Source organism: Taurulus bubalis (assembly GCF_910589615.1).
Source record: "Taurulus bubalis genome assembly, chromosome: 20".
Taxonomy (NCBI): Eukaryota; Metazoa; Chordata; class Actinopteri; order Perciformes; family Cottidae; genus Taurulus; species Taurulus bubalis.
Window position 1 is genome coordinate 14,922,305 of NC_136608.1, and position 16,207 is coordinate 14,938,511.

General features: G+C 45.0%; 2 protein-coding genes across 2 annotated transcripts; one reads left to right on the top strand and one right to left on the bottom strand.

Annotated features, from left to right (window-relative positions):
• Positions 1 to 1,759: 1,759 nt before the first annotated feature.
• Positions 1,760 to 3,162, top strand: pmch (pro-melanin-concentrating hormone; the record flags this gene model as incomplete). The annotated part of the gene is made up of 3 exons (XM_079236128.1): positions 1,760 to 2,002; positions 2,823 to 2,964; positions 3,113 to 3,162. The coding sequence occupies 3 exons, from the start codon at positions 1,760 to 1,762 to the stop codon at positions 3,160 to 3,162; spliced, it is 435 nt and encodes a 144-aa protein (XP_079092254.1).
• A 649-nt stretch (positions 3,163 to 3,811) lies between these two features.
• Positions 3,812 to 16,082, bottom strand: parpbp (PARP1 binding protein; the record flags this gene model as incomplete). The annotated part of the gene is made up of 10 exons (XM_079235842.1): positions 3,812 to 4,816; positions 5,269 to 5,455; positions 8,345 to 8,426; positions 10,460 to 10,641; positions 10,769 to 10,952; positions 13,670 to 13,824; positions 13,926 to 14,096; positions 14,843 to 14,947; positions 15,065 to 15,301; positions 15,933 to 16,082. 10 exons carry the CDS (start codon positions 16,080 to 16,082, stop codon positions 4,491 to 4,493), a joined length of 1,779 nt encoding a protein of 592 aa, XP_079091968.1. The 3' UTR covers positions 3,812 to 4,490.
• Between the last annotated feature and the right edge of the window lie 125 nt (positions 16,083 to 16,207).

Below are 16,207 nucleotides of genomic sequence, written 5' to 3' on the forward strand. Positions count from 1 at the left end.
TGTGCACAAGTTCAGTCCTTCAGTAGAAGTCCTCGCCCTCCAACAATAATACTTACAAAATAAAGGCTGACCGCTCCAAGTAAAATCTCTTCAGCTGAGTTCAATAGCTATTATTCATGTCCCGGCTCTGCATCCCCTGCGCCACGGCTCCTGTGATGTTAATAAGGTAAGTCTTTTGAGCCGAGAAGAGCTATGTCAACACGAAGGCCCTTTCGGTTCATGCTTGCCTCCGCTTTTTATCCTCAGCTGGTGATGGTGCGGGTTCTTCGAGGCTTGAACACGGAGCTGTGGCAAGATCAAATCAAGAATCTATGGCTATGATAATGCCTCTGTGATCAATCAGAGGAATACATGCACATTGTACTGTCGTGTTTAGTTTCTGCCATCCACAGAATACGTTCTGACAACCTTCTTTCTGGGGCGGGGGCGACTCCTCTGGTTGTATAGAAGTATATGCTTCATGTGTTAAAGCTGCATTCTCTCTCCTGACCACCAAGGGGCGACCCCTCTGGTTGTATAGAAGTATATGCTTCATGTGTTAAAGCTGCATTCTCTCTCCTGACCACCAGGGGGTGACACTTCTGATTGTATAGAAGTCTATGAGAAACTGACTCTACTTCTCTCTTGATTTATTCCCTCAGTAAACATTGTAAACACGAGTTTATGTCTCCATCTCTAGTTTCAAGTCTTCTTCAATACAACATGATGTTCATTCAGTAAATTATCATCCATTTAGAGTCAAACAGACCAGATTGTGTTTTAGGGCGGGGCTACAAGGTGATTGACAGGTCGCTTACTCTGCGTTGTCCGGTCTGGAAGTTGTCCGTGTTTTCGTATTACGACTTTAACACTTTCACAGCGTTTTCAGTTCATAAAAGTTCATTATAACCTCTCTGGTCGATTTATAAAACGTCTTAGTCACCTTTGCAATTCTGGTTGCAAAAAGCCAAAATGGCAATGGACAAAATCCAAGATGGTGACAGTGTTTGGGTTGAATGTAAACATTCACGTTTGCACACAATGCCATGTTGTGTAACCAATGATTAGGTAAAGACAACAAAACTACTTGGTTAAGGCTAAAAAAATAACTTTTATACATTGTGTAAAAAGCGTAAAGTCAATGAAACCTCTGGTTTGCTTGTCATACTCGATACTAAAGCCCATAACTTTCACAAACAGGTGTTTACTCTTCTCAATATGTGCGTTTCACCGTAACGACTCGTCATAATGTTCTGCAATAGTCTGCCATATTAGTCTCGGCAGGCGACACATGTCACTGACCTTTTGTCGCTGGTCCATCATGTGCAGCCGCTGAATGGACGTCTTTCATGCGACGCCGCCGGTCTCTGTCCGCCGACCTGCTGGGTTCATTTCAGCATGTGGATTTTGAAGTAGAAGAGTCACAAATTAATTCCCGACCCTTTGACCTCCTAAATAAAACCGACCTCCATGTTTCACCCTTTTATCCATTTGAATTCATCACATCTCAAAAACGGACAAAATAGAGCCATTCACCTCCTTCTTTACGAAAGGAACACCTATTAGCAGAATTACAGCTGTGACTTTGAACCTCCTGTGACCTTCGGCCTTTGGGATGAAGGCAACCCTGCAGGAGAGGCGTTGCTTTCTTACGTTGAACAGTTTTAAATTGGAAACGCTTCCCTCCCTGAATATAAAAGACGAGTGAAAGCACTATCACGGCACTCGTTAGGTGAGAGAAGATCGTTCGAAGACAGCAGAGCTAAACATTGTAGATACCATGATCTCCGTCTACTCTGTCCTGTGTACTCTGGTGCTGTTCTCGGAGCTGAGCAGCCGCTCGGTCGCCATTGCCATGCCGGCATCTAAAGTAGAAGACGGCGTGCAGGAGCAAGACGGCTTCTTCTTGGGGGCCGAGACCCTGGCTGATCCCGCTGGGTTTCCCCTCGCGTTCAGACAAAACCTCGTGCTGGACACCAACGAGAGGGATGAAGGTGGGAGCCCGAAAACCATCGTCGTCTCGGTAAGTGTGGCATCGCAATTGTTGTTTCTTCTTTTCTTCTACTGTTATTTGGGTGTATCAGCCCTTTAAAGTAGGCAGCTCAACAACATATTAATCCAATACAAAGTTTGCAGCCGTTAAACTCTGCCAATAACAGTCGTGCATCATAACTATTAATTGTCTGAGATTTCTTTCCATAATCAACCGCAGCTAACCAGAGTTCAACAACAACCAAAAGCACATAATCTCCATCCTGTGACTGAACATTTGACCCTTTTCAATTGGTCACCGTCCCCATGTCTACTGCTAAGTCAATACTTCATACACATCTATGAAAAACTTTTACAGCAGCGCTGGAAAAGCGGGAAATACTATTAGCTGAAAGGTCAAACGATCACAAGCCTATAAAGATTTATTGGAATTACAGTGGGAAGAATGATGATGTATCTGCGCTCCCTCAAACGTTTTGGCTGCGATGCGCTAAGAGTTTATCTGGCGGTTGCGTCTCCTGTGTGTCGTGAACATGGTGGTTATCTGTGCGGTAATGGGGAACAGGCGGCCATGTTGGAGAGAACAAAGCCATCTGGGTGAACCAAGGGGAAGAAAAACAGGCCACTGTGAAATAATAAAAAACGGGGAAACACATTTCTTCCATTTGGGGTTCCTGTGGCTTGGATCAGCTGGAAAAGACAGATCCAACACCTGTGCTGCAAGCGAGGAGATAATGTTTGAAAGCTGTTGCACATTTGCGACGATCCAGAGTTCAGATCACAACGTATATTTCCATACGTGTGCGGTCCTATGGTGTCGCATGTAATCACCGATCAACACTGCGTTTCAGGACATGAGGCTGAAAGGACACAGTATTCGTGGGACGAACCCGGCATTCAGCCGTGGCCTTCCTCGGCTCACAGACCAGAGCTTGAGCTTCACTCCGGCCGAGCACAGCTTGAAAATTGAGCGCAGAAACACTGACCTCGACAGTAAGTAACTGCAAACCCACGTTTCTGTATTAGCGTTAAAGCATTTTTAAAATAGAAATAAACATACCCGACCAATGAAGTCGATTGTGATATCAAATGACTTGATATTTATTAATGTGAAGTAATCTTCACTCTTCTTTCCTTCCAGTACTGCGGTGTATGATAGGAAGAGTGTACCGACCCTGCTGGAATGAATAAATGTTCCCCCGTGCTGCCGTCCAGCCCTTGATTGTGCTGTAAAAGAATATATTCTTTAAAGACCTTTTTTACAGCCGACATCATAAAAAAATGTGTTGGTGCATGTTAACAATGGAAGTGTGTTGTTTTTTTCTTCCCCTCAGCCATCCAGACGATTAGCTTTAAACACAGGAAACCAACCGTTTAAAACGAAAAGGTGTTTCAGTTTAACGCGTAACCCTGTTAACTGGTGACTTCAGGTGAACGTAGTACCTTGTGTAGACGACACAGATGAGCAGCTAACACACTTTTGGCTCAGTCACCCGTTAGCATGGTGCCTCGTTAAACCGACGTCGCTAAGCTATCAAATGTGTCGACGACCACTGGACTTAAAAAAATACTTGTGCTTTGTGGTATTTGACATTCTGATTCTGTACGTATAGTTGGAAGCTTCTCATTACTTAGACGCTAGGTTTCACCCCTAAATACATGTGTATGTCTGCCACTATTTATTGGGCCACTTGCTAATGTATCGCACCCCTTTACTAATAGCACACAGTCTATTTTTTTTGCTTGCATCGTCATTATAAAATTGTGAAAAGGGCCCATATGTGTGTTACACTGAAATGCATTTCCTTGTTGAAAACGAGAGATCACAACCATGTAAAACAAAATAAAAGTTTATTCACGTTGAAAAGTGCTTTTTGCTGTGGAATTTTACAGGTTGAATAAGATAAACTATACAGCTAGAGATTAAATAAAGTCCCAATGATCTGCTGTCAGCTGTATTCACACTGCTGCCACAAACATCTTCAGTGTAGAACATAAATTAGTATAGAACAATGAATCATGAATCATTCAGTTAACATAATTTTTCAATAACAAACGCTGAAATATTAGCGAGTTCCTGCTGTGCTTTTCATTCACGATTCTCTTACATTTTATAGAGTAATTAGTTTGAAACATGGTATACAAACGTATTGAACTTCTTAAAGTCGGAGTGTTGAATTAGAAGATTGACGCCACTCTCACGTGATGCATATGAAGTTACGGCCAAAGGGCAATTAGCTTAGCTTAGCATAATGACTGTAAATCAGGGGAAACGGTTTTCCTGTCTTCATCTAAAGCTTTAAAAAAAAAAAACTGCTTTCAAGCTCCTCTAAATATTTACTAATTAACTTTGTACACCTTGTAGAGCTATGCTAGCTGTTTAGCTTTGCTTGATGTGAAAATAAGCTAAGCTAAAGCATCATTCTAGCCTCATATTTAGCACACAGTCACCCAACTCTCAGAAAGTAAACAAATGAGCATATATATCCCAAACGGTGTTCATTAAAACAAAACGACCATTAGACTCTGAAGAAGCTGGTTAGCTTTCCCTGTCCGGCTATCAGCTTCTTCTTACTCGAGGCCTTGCCGCCATTCTTGCCCGCCATTTTGACCGAGACACAAGTGAGCTGTTTCTTCTCCGGCGGCTCGTTCTCTGGTCCTCCACGTTGGTCAGAATCCACCTGCTTCCTCTTGTTGCCCTTGTGCTGCGCCTGAGCGCCAGCTAGCTTTCTGCTGCCGGAGCCCGCGCCTCCGTTTTGGACATTTCCACTTCTTGGCCCGAGAGCGGCCCCCCGCCGCACGGCGCTCTGCTCCTTATTCGGGCATTCAGAAGTCGAAGACTTGGCTGGAAGGATTGAAACAAAGCAAACGCAACTGTGACGAAAACTGCTGACGTTAGCTGCTATTTGTGTGCGTTTGTTCTATGCAGACTGACATTTAACATTCGTCATGTAACCCGGTGGAAGCCTGAATCCACACGAAACAAAAGGCAGAAGGGAAAATGGGCAAAAGGTCTGTGCGAGTGTGTGTGTGTGTGTGTGTGAGTTTTTACTACAGATGTGGGTGTGAGCAGGTTTTATAGAATGGGGATTTGTTTAATGGCTGATGGTAAGTACCAGTCCCAGGGCTGGGGCTGCGGAGGGTTCAAGGCTGGAGCTGAGAAGGTGTGCCTGGGCCTCGATCCAGTTGTGTGGCGTCAGAGGAAACAGAAATCCACCCCGGCAGAAAGAGAACGCTGCACCGCATGTTGTTGACATTTTGAGCTTTTCTCTACACGCAGCAGAGTTGAATCTGTACCTTTGGTCGTCTCCTCCACATCAGCGCTGCAGTCTTCGGCCACGGCTGGGCGGGTTGGGCGTTTGGGTGCTGGGTGCACACAGGTAGGGACCTGGCTGGCGCTGGGGAACTCCAGCACACGGTTGAGTGGCACTTCTTCATCTTTGTATGTGCACGCGAACTGGGATCGAATTCCTCTTTCTTTGGCCTGGAAGGAACAGGAAAGAAAAACCCTTTAATCCAGCCGATATGATACACGGTTGATGATCAGTGTCGATGACTCCAGGCTCCAGATTTCAGGCTTTCAAAACTTTGTTTGTAGTCATGGAAAGATATTTCACTCAAAATAATTACATGTTATCCTTACATGAAAAGACAGGAGCCAAAATGATTCATCCTCAGGGAATCATGAATATAACAATACCTTAGTGGTCTAGACATTTCACTAAAAAGCCGGTGGAGTCATGGTTGTTGATCAGTGGCCAAGATTCCTGGTAAGGATGCATTGAAAAAGATGGTGACTATGGGGCCGATATATTAAATAAAATTCATATGCAGTATATACTGGAGAACTCCTGTTTAAGTTTTTGCCCATTTCTTTCTACATTTAAAAGACTTAGACTTCAATTGTACATCTTGTTAATTTTGAAAGATGTTTTTTTTAAAGTTGCTGGTCCGGGATTTATCATTTCTATAATAAACAACAATTCTATAAATGTATATTCACTTGTTGCATTTTGTATTACTAAATTGGTAAAGCAACATTTAAGTCAGGCCTGATGTTTCCTTACACATCTCCCTCCTACAGCGAGGATCACAGCTTATTAAACAAACACTGGTATCAGAGTCGGTCCTGAAAAAGTCGGATCAATGAATCGAAAATATACTTTCTGGGTTTTACATCGTCCCTCTTTGGAACTCAAAGATCAAGTGCCCTCAAGACGAGAGGAGGGACCACAAAATGTCACAAGAACTAAAATCAAACGAGAGCGGGCGAGGCATCACGAGTCGTGTTTCAAATTTAAAAAAAAATCTGCTTTAATTAGCCACGTTTGTTCTCTTTCTTGCTACGACTTTCTACACCAATTACAAGCCGTCTGATGATCGTCATTGATAGAAGTTGACAAATCACACATGAGCCCAACTTTAAACTAGAGTTTCCTTTGGTCTTATCCCAAGGCGGAGACAGGAGAGCATCATTAAAAGGCCTTTTTGGACAGCCGAGGTGTAACACAGTGAATGATACTAAAGACTACAATCCCGGCCTCGGGGCACACGGATCCACAGCTTTTCCACCTCAGTTTGATCTACGCCTGCTTGGGATTATCACAATCCAAGGATTTCGCCCTTCAGGCCAGTGGGCCGCAGTAGGGAGGATCAATTCGGAGGAAAAAAATAAAAAAATACAGCGAGCAAAGCTGGGTGGGTCCGTAAAGCACAAAGGGATCAAAGCCTTTGTGCTTTTTCAAAAGAACTTCTTAAAAAAGCGGCAAAAAAACCCACAGCAACCTTAAGAACGAAGCACACTTCAATAATGGAGCGAGAAATGAACGCTGGCCTGGTTGCATGCTAATAAAACACATCTGAAACAATGGGAGGGGATGGAAGAGTGAACACTATGACCAAACTATGACCGACGGGTCACGTCTAATCCAATTACAACAGGTGGGCGCGCACCATGGCACCGTGTGGGCAGACGGGCCTCATTCCTCCGAGGATGGCTGTCCTGGAATAACCTCTGCACACCGCCCGACCCGGAGACACCTGACCCAGACATTCCTGACCTCACAGGTGCAAGCAATTTCTGCAGCTTTCGCCGCGCGGGTAAGATAGAAGCGAGAGCAGGTGCCCACATTAGGAGGCCGATAGGATCGGGGAATAAAATCAATGTGCTCGGGTATCGTGAAATGGATCTTTATTTCCCCCCAGACGTCACGGAGGAGACTTATGTCTGCGTTTGTGGCACCGAGACAGGGATTTGGAAGCGTCCCAAGAGCAGAACCGAAATCAGTCCATCTCCTTGACGTCAGCGCGTGATGAAACTGCCGGAGAAGTCTGGGATCAAGTCATTCGGCAGACAACAGGAAACAATAACCTTTCAAGTTTCCCTTGCTAGTCGAATTACGCGACTGATATGGCTTCTTCAAAGTGAAATTGATGCAGAGAGCTTCCGCTCGCCGAGTTCAGGAAGCGGTGAGCTGCCCAGGGACCATTACAGCGCACTCAAACAGGAAGGCGGCCAGATTGTGGGGAGCTAAAATGACATCTGCTAGCGCAATCAAATAAAGGAGCCATTTCACAAAATGCGTTTAGCATACATGTTCAAAAAGGAGTTCACACAGCGGAGCTGCTCCGTGTTAAAAGAGCAGTGCTGCCTTTAAAATCTAAAGCTGGTCCCTTGAAGTGGTTTTTTTTTGGGTGACTCAGCAATTGTGTGCAGTGGTGGAAGATGCACTCTTAAAAAGGTTGCAATGCCACACTGTAAAAAAAAAATAATAATAAACACTCCTGCATTCAAATGTGTAAAAGAATCATCAGCGAAATGCATGTTATTGGGAGTTAAAGTACTCATCATGGTGCAGAACGACTCCCTTTCAGAGTATTATTATAACATTGGCAATAAAAGCTGTTTAATCATTATGTGACAGATTTTTCTCACACCCAAGAAAACATAAAGGAACGAAGACGGAGCAGCGGAGCTCACGGCCAGGAAGGAAGGAAGGAATAAAGAGATATTGATATCAGACACACAGCGTGTTATATTGTGCACTGCAAGCAAATGGACCCGAGCCCTGACGATAGGATAACTTATCATCAGGACTGGTTAATGGTTTGAATCCCACACCAGTGAGCCGTTTCATGCCATGGATTTGAACAGCGCCCTCAAACCAACACCGAGAGCTGAAACACAGCTGTGCAAACGGGAACGGTGGAAGTCAGTTAAGATGTGAGCTTCAGCTAAGCAAATAAATAATATAATACCGGGGAGAAATTACAGGATGTAAAGACATTATTTTCAATGTTTGTACATCTGATTCAATTTGAAGTAACTGATGGTTTGGATTCGGGGCTCTCGGGTGAAGGGGGCCCACGTTACCTTGGGCTTGAGCAGGTCTAGTCGGGTCTGGACTCGGCTCTTTAGAGGTTCTGGAGAACATCCAGTAGACACTTCAGGGGATCTGAGGGCCGAGAAGCAAAGACAAGCGGTTCATGAATTAGAAAAGCAAGACGATTACATGCTCTTATGCAGCTTTACATCATCATATTCTCCACAAAGGTGTTTGCACTCGCGTCAGACTCGGCTAATGTCGGGCTTTTATTTTGTCAGCCTTCATTGTCATGAACTCGACATAATGTAGGTCCCCCTGAACACAGCCAGTGGCTATTTTATTTTTCATATTATTATTTTTATTTCAGATGTTTAACCAGAGAAATTGTTCCAGTGTGCTGTGGGAGGATTTTCCTCCATATGGTTTCAGTGGAGAGTCTCATGTCGGTCTAATTGCTGTTTTAGGGGCTTTCCCACTCCGACTGAATCCCGCAGTAGTGAAAATAGTCAAATCTAATTCCAACTGGACTTTTTTATTTTAATTTGCCAGTGTTGTACTTTGAACCCTTGAAGGATGTAACATAGCTTGATTTCAGATCGTCAGAACAGACTATTAAAAGTATATGGTGTACAATCCAGGGATCACCAAAAATCAGAAGGGTGCATCATCTGGGGATCATGATTTCTGCACCAAATGTCATGTAAATATATCCAGTAGTTGTTCTGATATCTCCGGCCGGACCAAAGTGGTGGACTAGCCGACCGACATTGCCAACTACATTGCCTACTGGTTGCAAAAAGAAGTCTAGTTGTATAGAAGTATATGCTTCATGTGTTAAAGCTGCATTCTCTCTCCTGACCACCAGGGGGCAACGCCTCTGGTTGTATAGAAGTATATGCTTCATGTGTTAATGCTGCATTCTCTCTACCAACCAGCAGGGGCGACTACTCCGGTTGTATAGAAGTCTATGCGTCATGTAATAAAGCGGCATTCTCTCTACTGACCATCAGGGGGCGACTCCTCTGGTTGTATAGAAGTCTATGCTTCATGTGTTAAAGCTGCATTCTCTCTCCTGACCACCATGGGGCGACTCATCTGGTTGTATAGAAGTCTATGCTTCATGTGTTAAAGCTGCATTCTCTCTCCTGACCACCAGGGGCGACTCCTCTGGTTGTATAGAAGTATATGCTTCATGTGTTAAAGCTGTATTCTCTCTCCTGACCACCAGGGAGCGACTCCTCTGTTTGTATAGAAGTATATGCTTCATGTGTTAAAGCTGCATTCTCTCTACTGACCACCATGGGGCGACTCATCTGGTTGTATAGAAGTCTATGCTTCATGTGTTAAAGCTGCATTCTCTCTACTGACCACCATGGGGCGACTCCTCTGGTTGTATAGAAGTCTATGCTTCATGTGTTAAAGCTGCATTCTCTCTCCTGACCACCAGGGGCGACTCCTCTGGTTGTATAGAAGTATATGCTTCATGTGTTAAAGCTGCATTCTCTCTACTGACCACCAGGGGGCGACTCCTCTGGTTGTATAGAAGTCTATGCTTCATTTGTTAAAGCTGCATTCTCTCTCCTGACCACCAGGGGGCATTGCCTCTGGTTGTATAGAAGTATATGCTTCATGTGTTAATGCTGCATTCTCTCTACCAACCAGCAGGGGCGACTACTCCGGTTGTATAGAAGTATATGCTTCATGTGTTAAAGCTGCATTCTCTCCCCTGACCACCAGGGGGGCGGGGGGGGCGACTCTTCTGGTTGTATAGAAGTCTATGCTTCATATGTTAAAGCTGCATTCTCTCTCCTGACCACCAGGGGGCAACGCCTCTGGTTGTATAGAAGTCTATGAGAAAATTACTCTTCTACTTCTCTCTTGATTTATTCCCTCAGTAAACATTGTAAACATGAGTTTATGTCTCAATCTCTAGTTTCAAGTCTTCTTCAATGCAGCATGATGTTCATTTAGTAAATTATGGTCATTTAGAGTCAAACAGACCATAAAGGAGGTGCTTTAGGGCGGGGCTACAAGGTGATTGACAGGTCGCTACCAGAGCTTTTGTCACTCAAAATACAGTCACACAATGGAAACAGCTACATCCACTTCTCATAGTCTTTAACCCTTAGCACATAAACCACAGTGTGCATGGCTCCACCAACCTGAAGAGGTGCAGGATGCAGGTCCCCTCCTCTCCACTGAGGACGGGCTGGTCCTCAGACAGCAGGTCCGCCTTGTTCCGACACGGCGGCGTCAGCGCCTCTTCATCCAGCAGCGCCATCAGCACCTTCACAGTGTCCCGGCCTCCGAACGCCGTGCAGTGATTGACTGCGTGAGCCCTTGGCTGCAGAGCAACGCAACGACAACAATCGGGCCACTGTCAGAAGATGAATTGGCTTTTCTTTCTTTGTATGAACGTATGGAAGCCAAAACTGCAGCTGCCTGGCTGGAGAGCAGAGGTTATACATTACCCTGGCGGGGCTTATCCCCGTCCCGCTTCCATTAGCAGCCCGCGTCTGGATCTGGTGGATCTGGCAGATCCTCTCCTTCAGCTCCTTTGTCGTCTCCTCGGCTGCGGCGCACACGGCGTCTGCGCCGCTGCGTCCCTTCAGCAGCGGCGCCCTGATGGCGGCCACCAGCCTGGCGCCGCACGCACTGAGACCCACACACAGAGACAGTGGAGGCGTGCCGTAGAGAGAGAGAGAGAAGGGGTCAACAACAACAACAACCTGCGTTTGTTTTGGAAAGCAAAAGACTCGTCTGCAGAACTCACATACAGGTTTTCATCTGGTTGGAATTAATAGCTTTCACAGGGTTCAGCCAATATTTGCCAGCATGAATAACTCTCTCCTAAAACGGAAAACGCAGAAAAGCCAGGCCTCGGGTTCTGAATGTCTTCGAGAGATATACGGCAGCGTCACTTTCAATTAATTGGACGCCGACTTAAAGAGCTCAGGAGTAATTGTCTCGGCGTTAACGTCCAGTTTGAGCTTCATTTCACTCTCACGCGGCGTTGCCAATGTTAACAGTTGCGGCGCAAGCTAACGTTCTCCAAATCCCCGTTAAAGTCACCCTGGGCACCGTCGCCGCGCTCACCGATGGACTGTCAGCAGACAGACTCCAGGGTCTTGCCTCATTTATAGTTTGTTTTAATCTTTTTTTTCATGCCCGTGCTGCATGTCCAAAAATCATAGCAACATATCACTCCTGTGAGTTTGAGCTCGCACTAGAGCACGTGGCCGGGGAGATCGTAAGGCGGGAGAGGTGGTGGTGGTGGTGGTGGTGGTGGTCCAGCCCTGACCCGGCTTTTGGTGCGAGTCTCTCAGTAACGGAATCATTTTTTTGGGGGGGGTGAAAAACAGATGTTCGCAAGGGGCCCTGAACTCTCCATAGAAGGTGTTTGTGTGAGGAAACGCAGTACTCCACCGAGAGCGCAAAGCCACTGCCTGTTGAAAGACACGTGTTGGCCGAGTTCAGCGTCGTCTCCTCAGAAGTGCACGAACCGAAAACCCCGAACGGAGAGCAGCGGGAGCCGAGATCCGCTGCTACGCAAACATCGCAATGTGTTGTTATGGCTCGGCACAAAAAGGGGGGCCTTCAACGGCTTCACCTTTAAAAAAAGAAAAGAAAGAAAAGCTCCACCTTCACATGATTGACCGGCTAAATCATTTCTGATAAGCGCTTCTGTTGTGGTGCCAAAACGCTCCGACATGGGAATGATCCGAGGAGCTGAAGGCTTGATGATTATTCATCAAAGAAGGGAAACGAAGGTATTTCAAAAAAGAAAAGACGGGCTTTGATGTGGCAAAGATGAACATGCTTTAGCGATCCAAATTGTTATCACGAGAAGCCGAGTAGGGAGTCATTACAGGGGATTTGGAGGAAATAAATGGCCGAGCTGCGGTGGGACAGGTGGATTTTAGGATCACAGGTGTGATTCCAGGCTGCAGCGTACACACACACGTACACACACACACACACACACACACCTACACAGACCCGAGAAGATTATATTAAACTCACGAGAAGTGAAATGACCGCACCAGAGAGAAGGGCAAACAGAATTTAACATGAACTTGAATTTACAGGAAGAAGTGAAGCAATTCAAGGAAAAAGCCAACTCCGTCATGAGTCACGGGTTTCAGTGTGTTTGACCTCATTCGCTGCCAGATATCGACGCAGTCGCAACTTTTCTCGGAACCTCGGCGTTCCCCCAAATCAGCGCCGGATGATTTCTCTGGAAATTGAATATGTGTATATGATCATGAGACTACATGAGACTACGGTAATGCGTTGTTTAAAAAACAGAAAGCTGGTTGTTCAGCATGTTTTGGATAAGCTACTACAAATACGTGACGTATGCTGACTTTTTAAAAAAAAAAAATAAATTTTTTTTGGTAAGATGCCAAAGGATGTGGTCATTCTACACTGAAAGGATATTATTGTCATCAAATCCCATGAAAAGACCAAACTAACCATGAATTGAGAGCTTGATTGTTGTCCAAAACTATTGAAATTCATCATTATTATTCCTTAATGACTCAAAACACTGACGTTTTTTTTTTTTTATTATCTCAATTACACCCTCCTGCTGCTGGAAACAAATGTGTATTATTCCACGGCTGAAAATAGTCCCCAACAAATGCACTATTTCCTCCGGTGCCCCTGCAGTTTTAGTGAAATCAAGGAGCCATTTTTTTTTTTTTTTTTTTTTTTTTTTTTAAAAAGAGACCTTCTACTCAACATGCAGAGAGTCCAGGAAGTTACTGTACCTGGCCAATAAACAGTCTGGCACACAGTTTTTACACTTCCTTTTTCGTAGGTATTAAACAAACAATATATAAACGTGTTAATTAGTGAGCTGGAAGCTAGAATGTTTCTCTCCAAACTGTTTCCAGTCTTTGTGCTAAGCTAAGAGAACCTGCTGGCGGTAGCCTTCTATTTAACGGACAGATATAAGAGGGGTGTCGATCTTTCTCGCAGAACTGTCGACATATTCCCTTTCAGTGTTTGTTAATATACTTTGTCGTGTTTTTAAACTGGACATCCCTCTTTAATTTCCTTCAAAGAGTGAACGTATTAAGAGAAAACCAAACCAGAATGCTGTAATTTGTTTGGTTTCTCTGACCACTGACGAGGGGTTCGGTTCTCCAGAAGGAACCCGGATGAGTTCCTAGAACCTTACATCGCCCTGTGGCGATCCAAGGTTCCCATCTAACCCGGTCCGGTCTTTTCAAAGCACTGTGGGGCCACCAGGGCCGCAAATAAAACAGATCCCAGAGTTAACAGTTCAGTCCTAAATGGAGCGATACGCTTGCAGCCGATTCTGTCACAAGGAAAGGAGGCGTCACCTCAGAAGGAACATTGTGTACCTTGGGTCAGGAATCTCTCCCAGTATTTCCTCCAGGTTGTCTAGAAACTGGACAAAGTCACACAGGCCTTTGACGTGTTTCCTCAGGGGGTCAGACTCCGCTGGAGCGTAGCCCTTCCCTCCGAGCTGGATGGCCCTCACGAAGGATGTCACAGCCTGCAAGAGACCCAGACGTCGTGCCAGAGAGGATTACTACAATTGTTTTCACGCCACAGGTTTGGTTTTCGGGTGCTGTGACGTGAAGCCAGAGTTCTTACCAAGAAAAGAGAGGTGTTGTTGTTGTGCGCCGCATGCTTTATGTCGGTAAACGCCTGTCGTCCAAGAGCGCGACTGGGGACGTCGAGGGTTAGCGCCACGGCCATGTCGCTCTTGGCGTTCACGAGCAGACTCAGGTAGGCGCAGAAAACCCGTCTCACTGCCATTTTCACCTAAATGTCATGAATAGATTGAACACGTTAATTAAAATGTATGAACATATTAGAGTTTTTTTCCTTTTTAAACCTTTGGACAGAGCCAAGTTTGCCGTTTGAGCCGGTTTCCAGGCTTTATGCTAAGCTAAGCTACTGGCCGACATGAGTGCTGTAGGATTTCTCATCCAAGAAAGCGAAACTACGTAATTCCCGAAATGTCAAAGTATTCCTTCAGTAAAGCTTTTGGGCTTGAGGCATGTCTAGTTTGGTTTATAATCTACCACGGACAGTAGCTTTACGTATCCCCGAGTAAAACCCCTAAAAACAGCAGCTGACGGCGCGTATTAAACTCCAAACATTACATCATTCGCGCTGGTAGTGCAGCAGTAAGCCTCCACTAAAAAAAAAAAAACTCATAAATTCACAAGTAACAGAGAAGAGTGGAGAAAAGAGACTCTGTAACAGAAGCACTTGTCCAGCGCCACTTTGTGTTGTTTTTAAACATCTGCCTGGTAATTGAATTCACATTGCGCTCTTAAATCTAAGTGATATGATATAGAGTTCCCGTCAATAAGAGCAGGATGGATTCCAGGGAGAAATTAAGTGCGCTGGAGACTGGGAAAGTAAAAAGCCTTTTCATTTTCCTGAAAGAAAACTTCAGATGAGGGTAGAGGGCAAAGTGGAAAGAGGGGTTTCTCATGGTGGTTCATGTATAAACTGCACCTTTTCTTTAAATGTGTGTGTGAAAGCAGGACTGGGCCTACCTGTGAGCTGCAGGGTCTGCTTTTACGAGACGGTGTTGACGGGACTGAAGAGTCGGGCAACTCTGACATCTCCGTGTTTCCGGATAAGAACTCAAACAGCTGGATCTTTGAGAAAGAATTAAAAAAAAAGTAATGAGAAAGATGCATTGATTGAACTCATCAGCCAATCAGATCACCCATCATCAACGTCATCGGGCCTGATTTCAAGCAGCTCGGGCTCACCGGGCTCACAGGCTCCTCCGGGTCCGAGTCCACTAGTCTCAGCTGTTTGTACATGGAGAGGATATCAACCAGGTCCACGGTGTTGGAGCGCTTCAGGGAGGATTCGTATGCCTCCCGGATGAGATCATAGTTCTCCAAGCGTGCAAAGTTGGGGGGTAGCAGGTGAAGTTTGTCTAGCAGTAAGTGTTTCCAGGCCATCAGGACATCACTCAGAGCCACTTTGAACTCTCCAGCGTGCTGTCACAGGAAGAGAGAAAACAGTGAAAGCGGCGGCCATAATTACTGGCGGCCTGGAACCAATCAGTTAAAAAGCAGAAAAGACCTTCAACAACGGGCCGTTGAGGGATCTCGGCCAGAAACCTGCGGTAATGTCATCAACGTGATGACATTTAGCCTGATGGTTCAATTGAATTATGCCATGATGATGATGATGATGATGATGATGATGTGAACTGGGCTTGTACCGCTTTGTTTTTTTGGGTTGCTGGATAACTTACAGCGGGAAGCCAGAGAATCATCACATCGTTTTATTACCATTCTCTCAAATTTATTTTTAACTTTTTATTGCATTTGTTGGTTTGCGTTCCCTGGCACGGTTATGCTAGACTCAGCTCTAAAATTAGTAGCAAAAGCGCAGCGATTCCCTCACCTGAGGCCACAGTACTAGTGGTCCGTTTGCTTTGCGTTTAGGTTAATGTGCTTTTTGACACTATTTGTAATATATTAGACTGTTTCCTCAGCCGTTGCATACTTTGCTTTTGCTACAAATTGTTAATGAAAGGATGAATAAAGTGCTTTAAAACAGAATTCAATGGAAGAGAGGCTGTTTTAATAAAATCAATGAAAAAAAACTGAAAAGAACTGTTACCTGCTTGCTAACTTCTGCCATGGCCAGCTGCAGCAGCATCAGCATGCCATCAGCTCCATGAATGGTGGTCCTCTCAGAGTGCAAAACCCTGTGGCACTCTCGCCTGAAGATTTTAACCATCAACTTTAGATGATCTCCCAAAGCCTCCATTTTCCTTTAAAACAGCAGTAATGAGAAAAATAATCAAATGTGAAATCCCTTGACTCTGGTTTCTCTTTTAGATGTTGTTTAATAAACCAGGTTTTACTGCACACAGATGAAAAGAAACAAACATA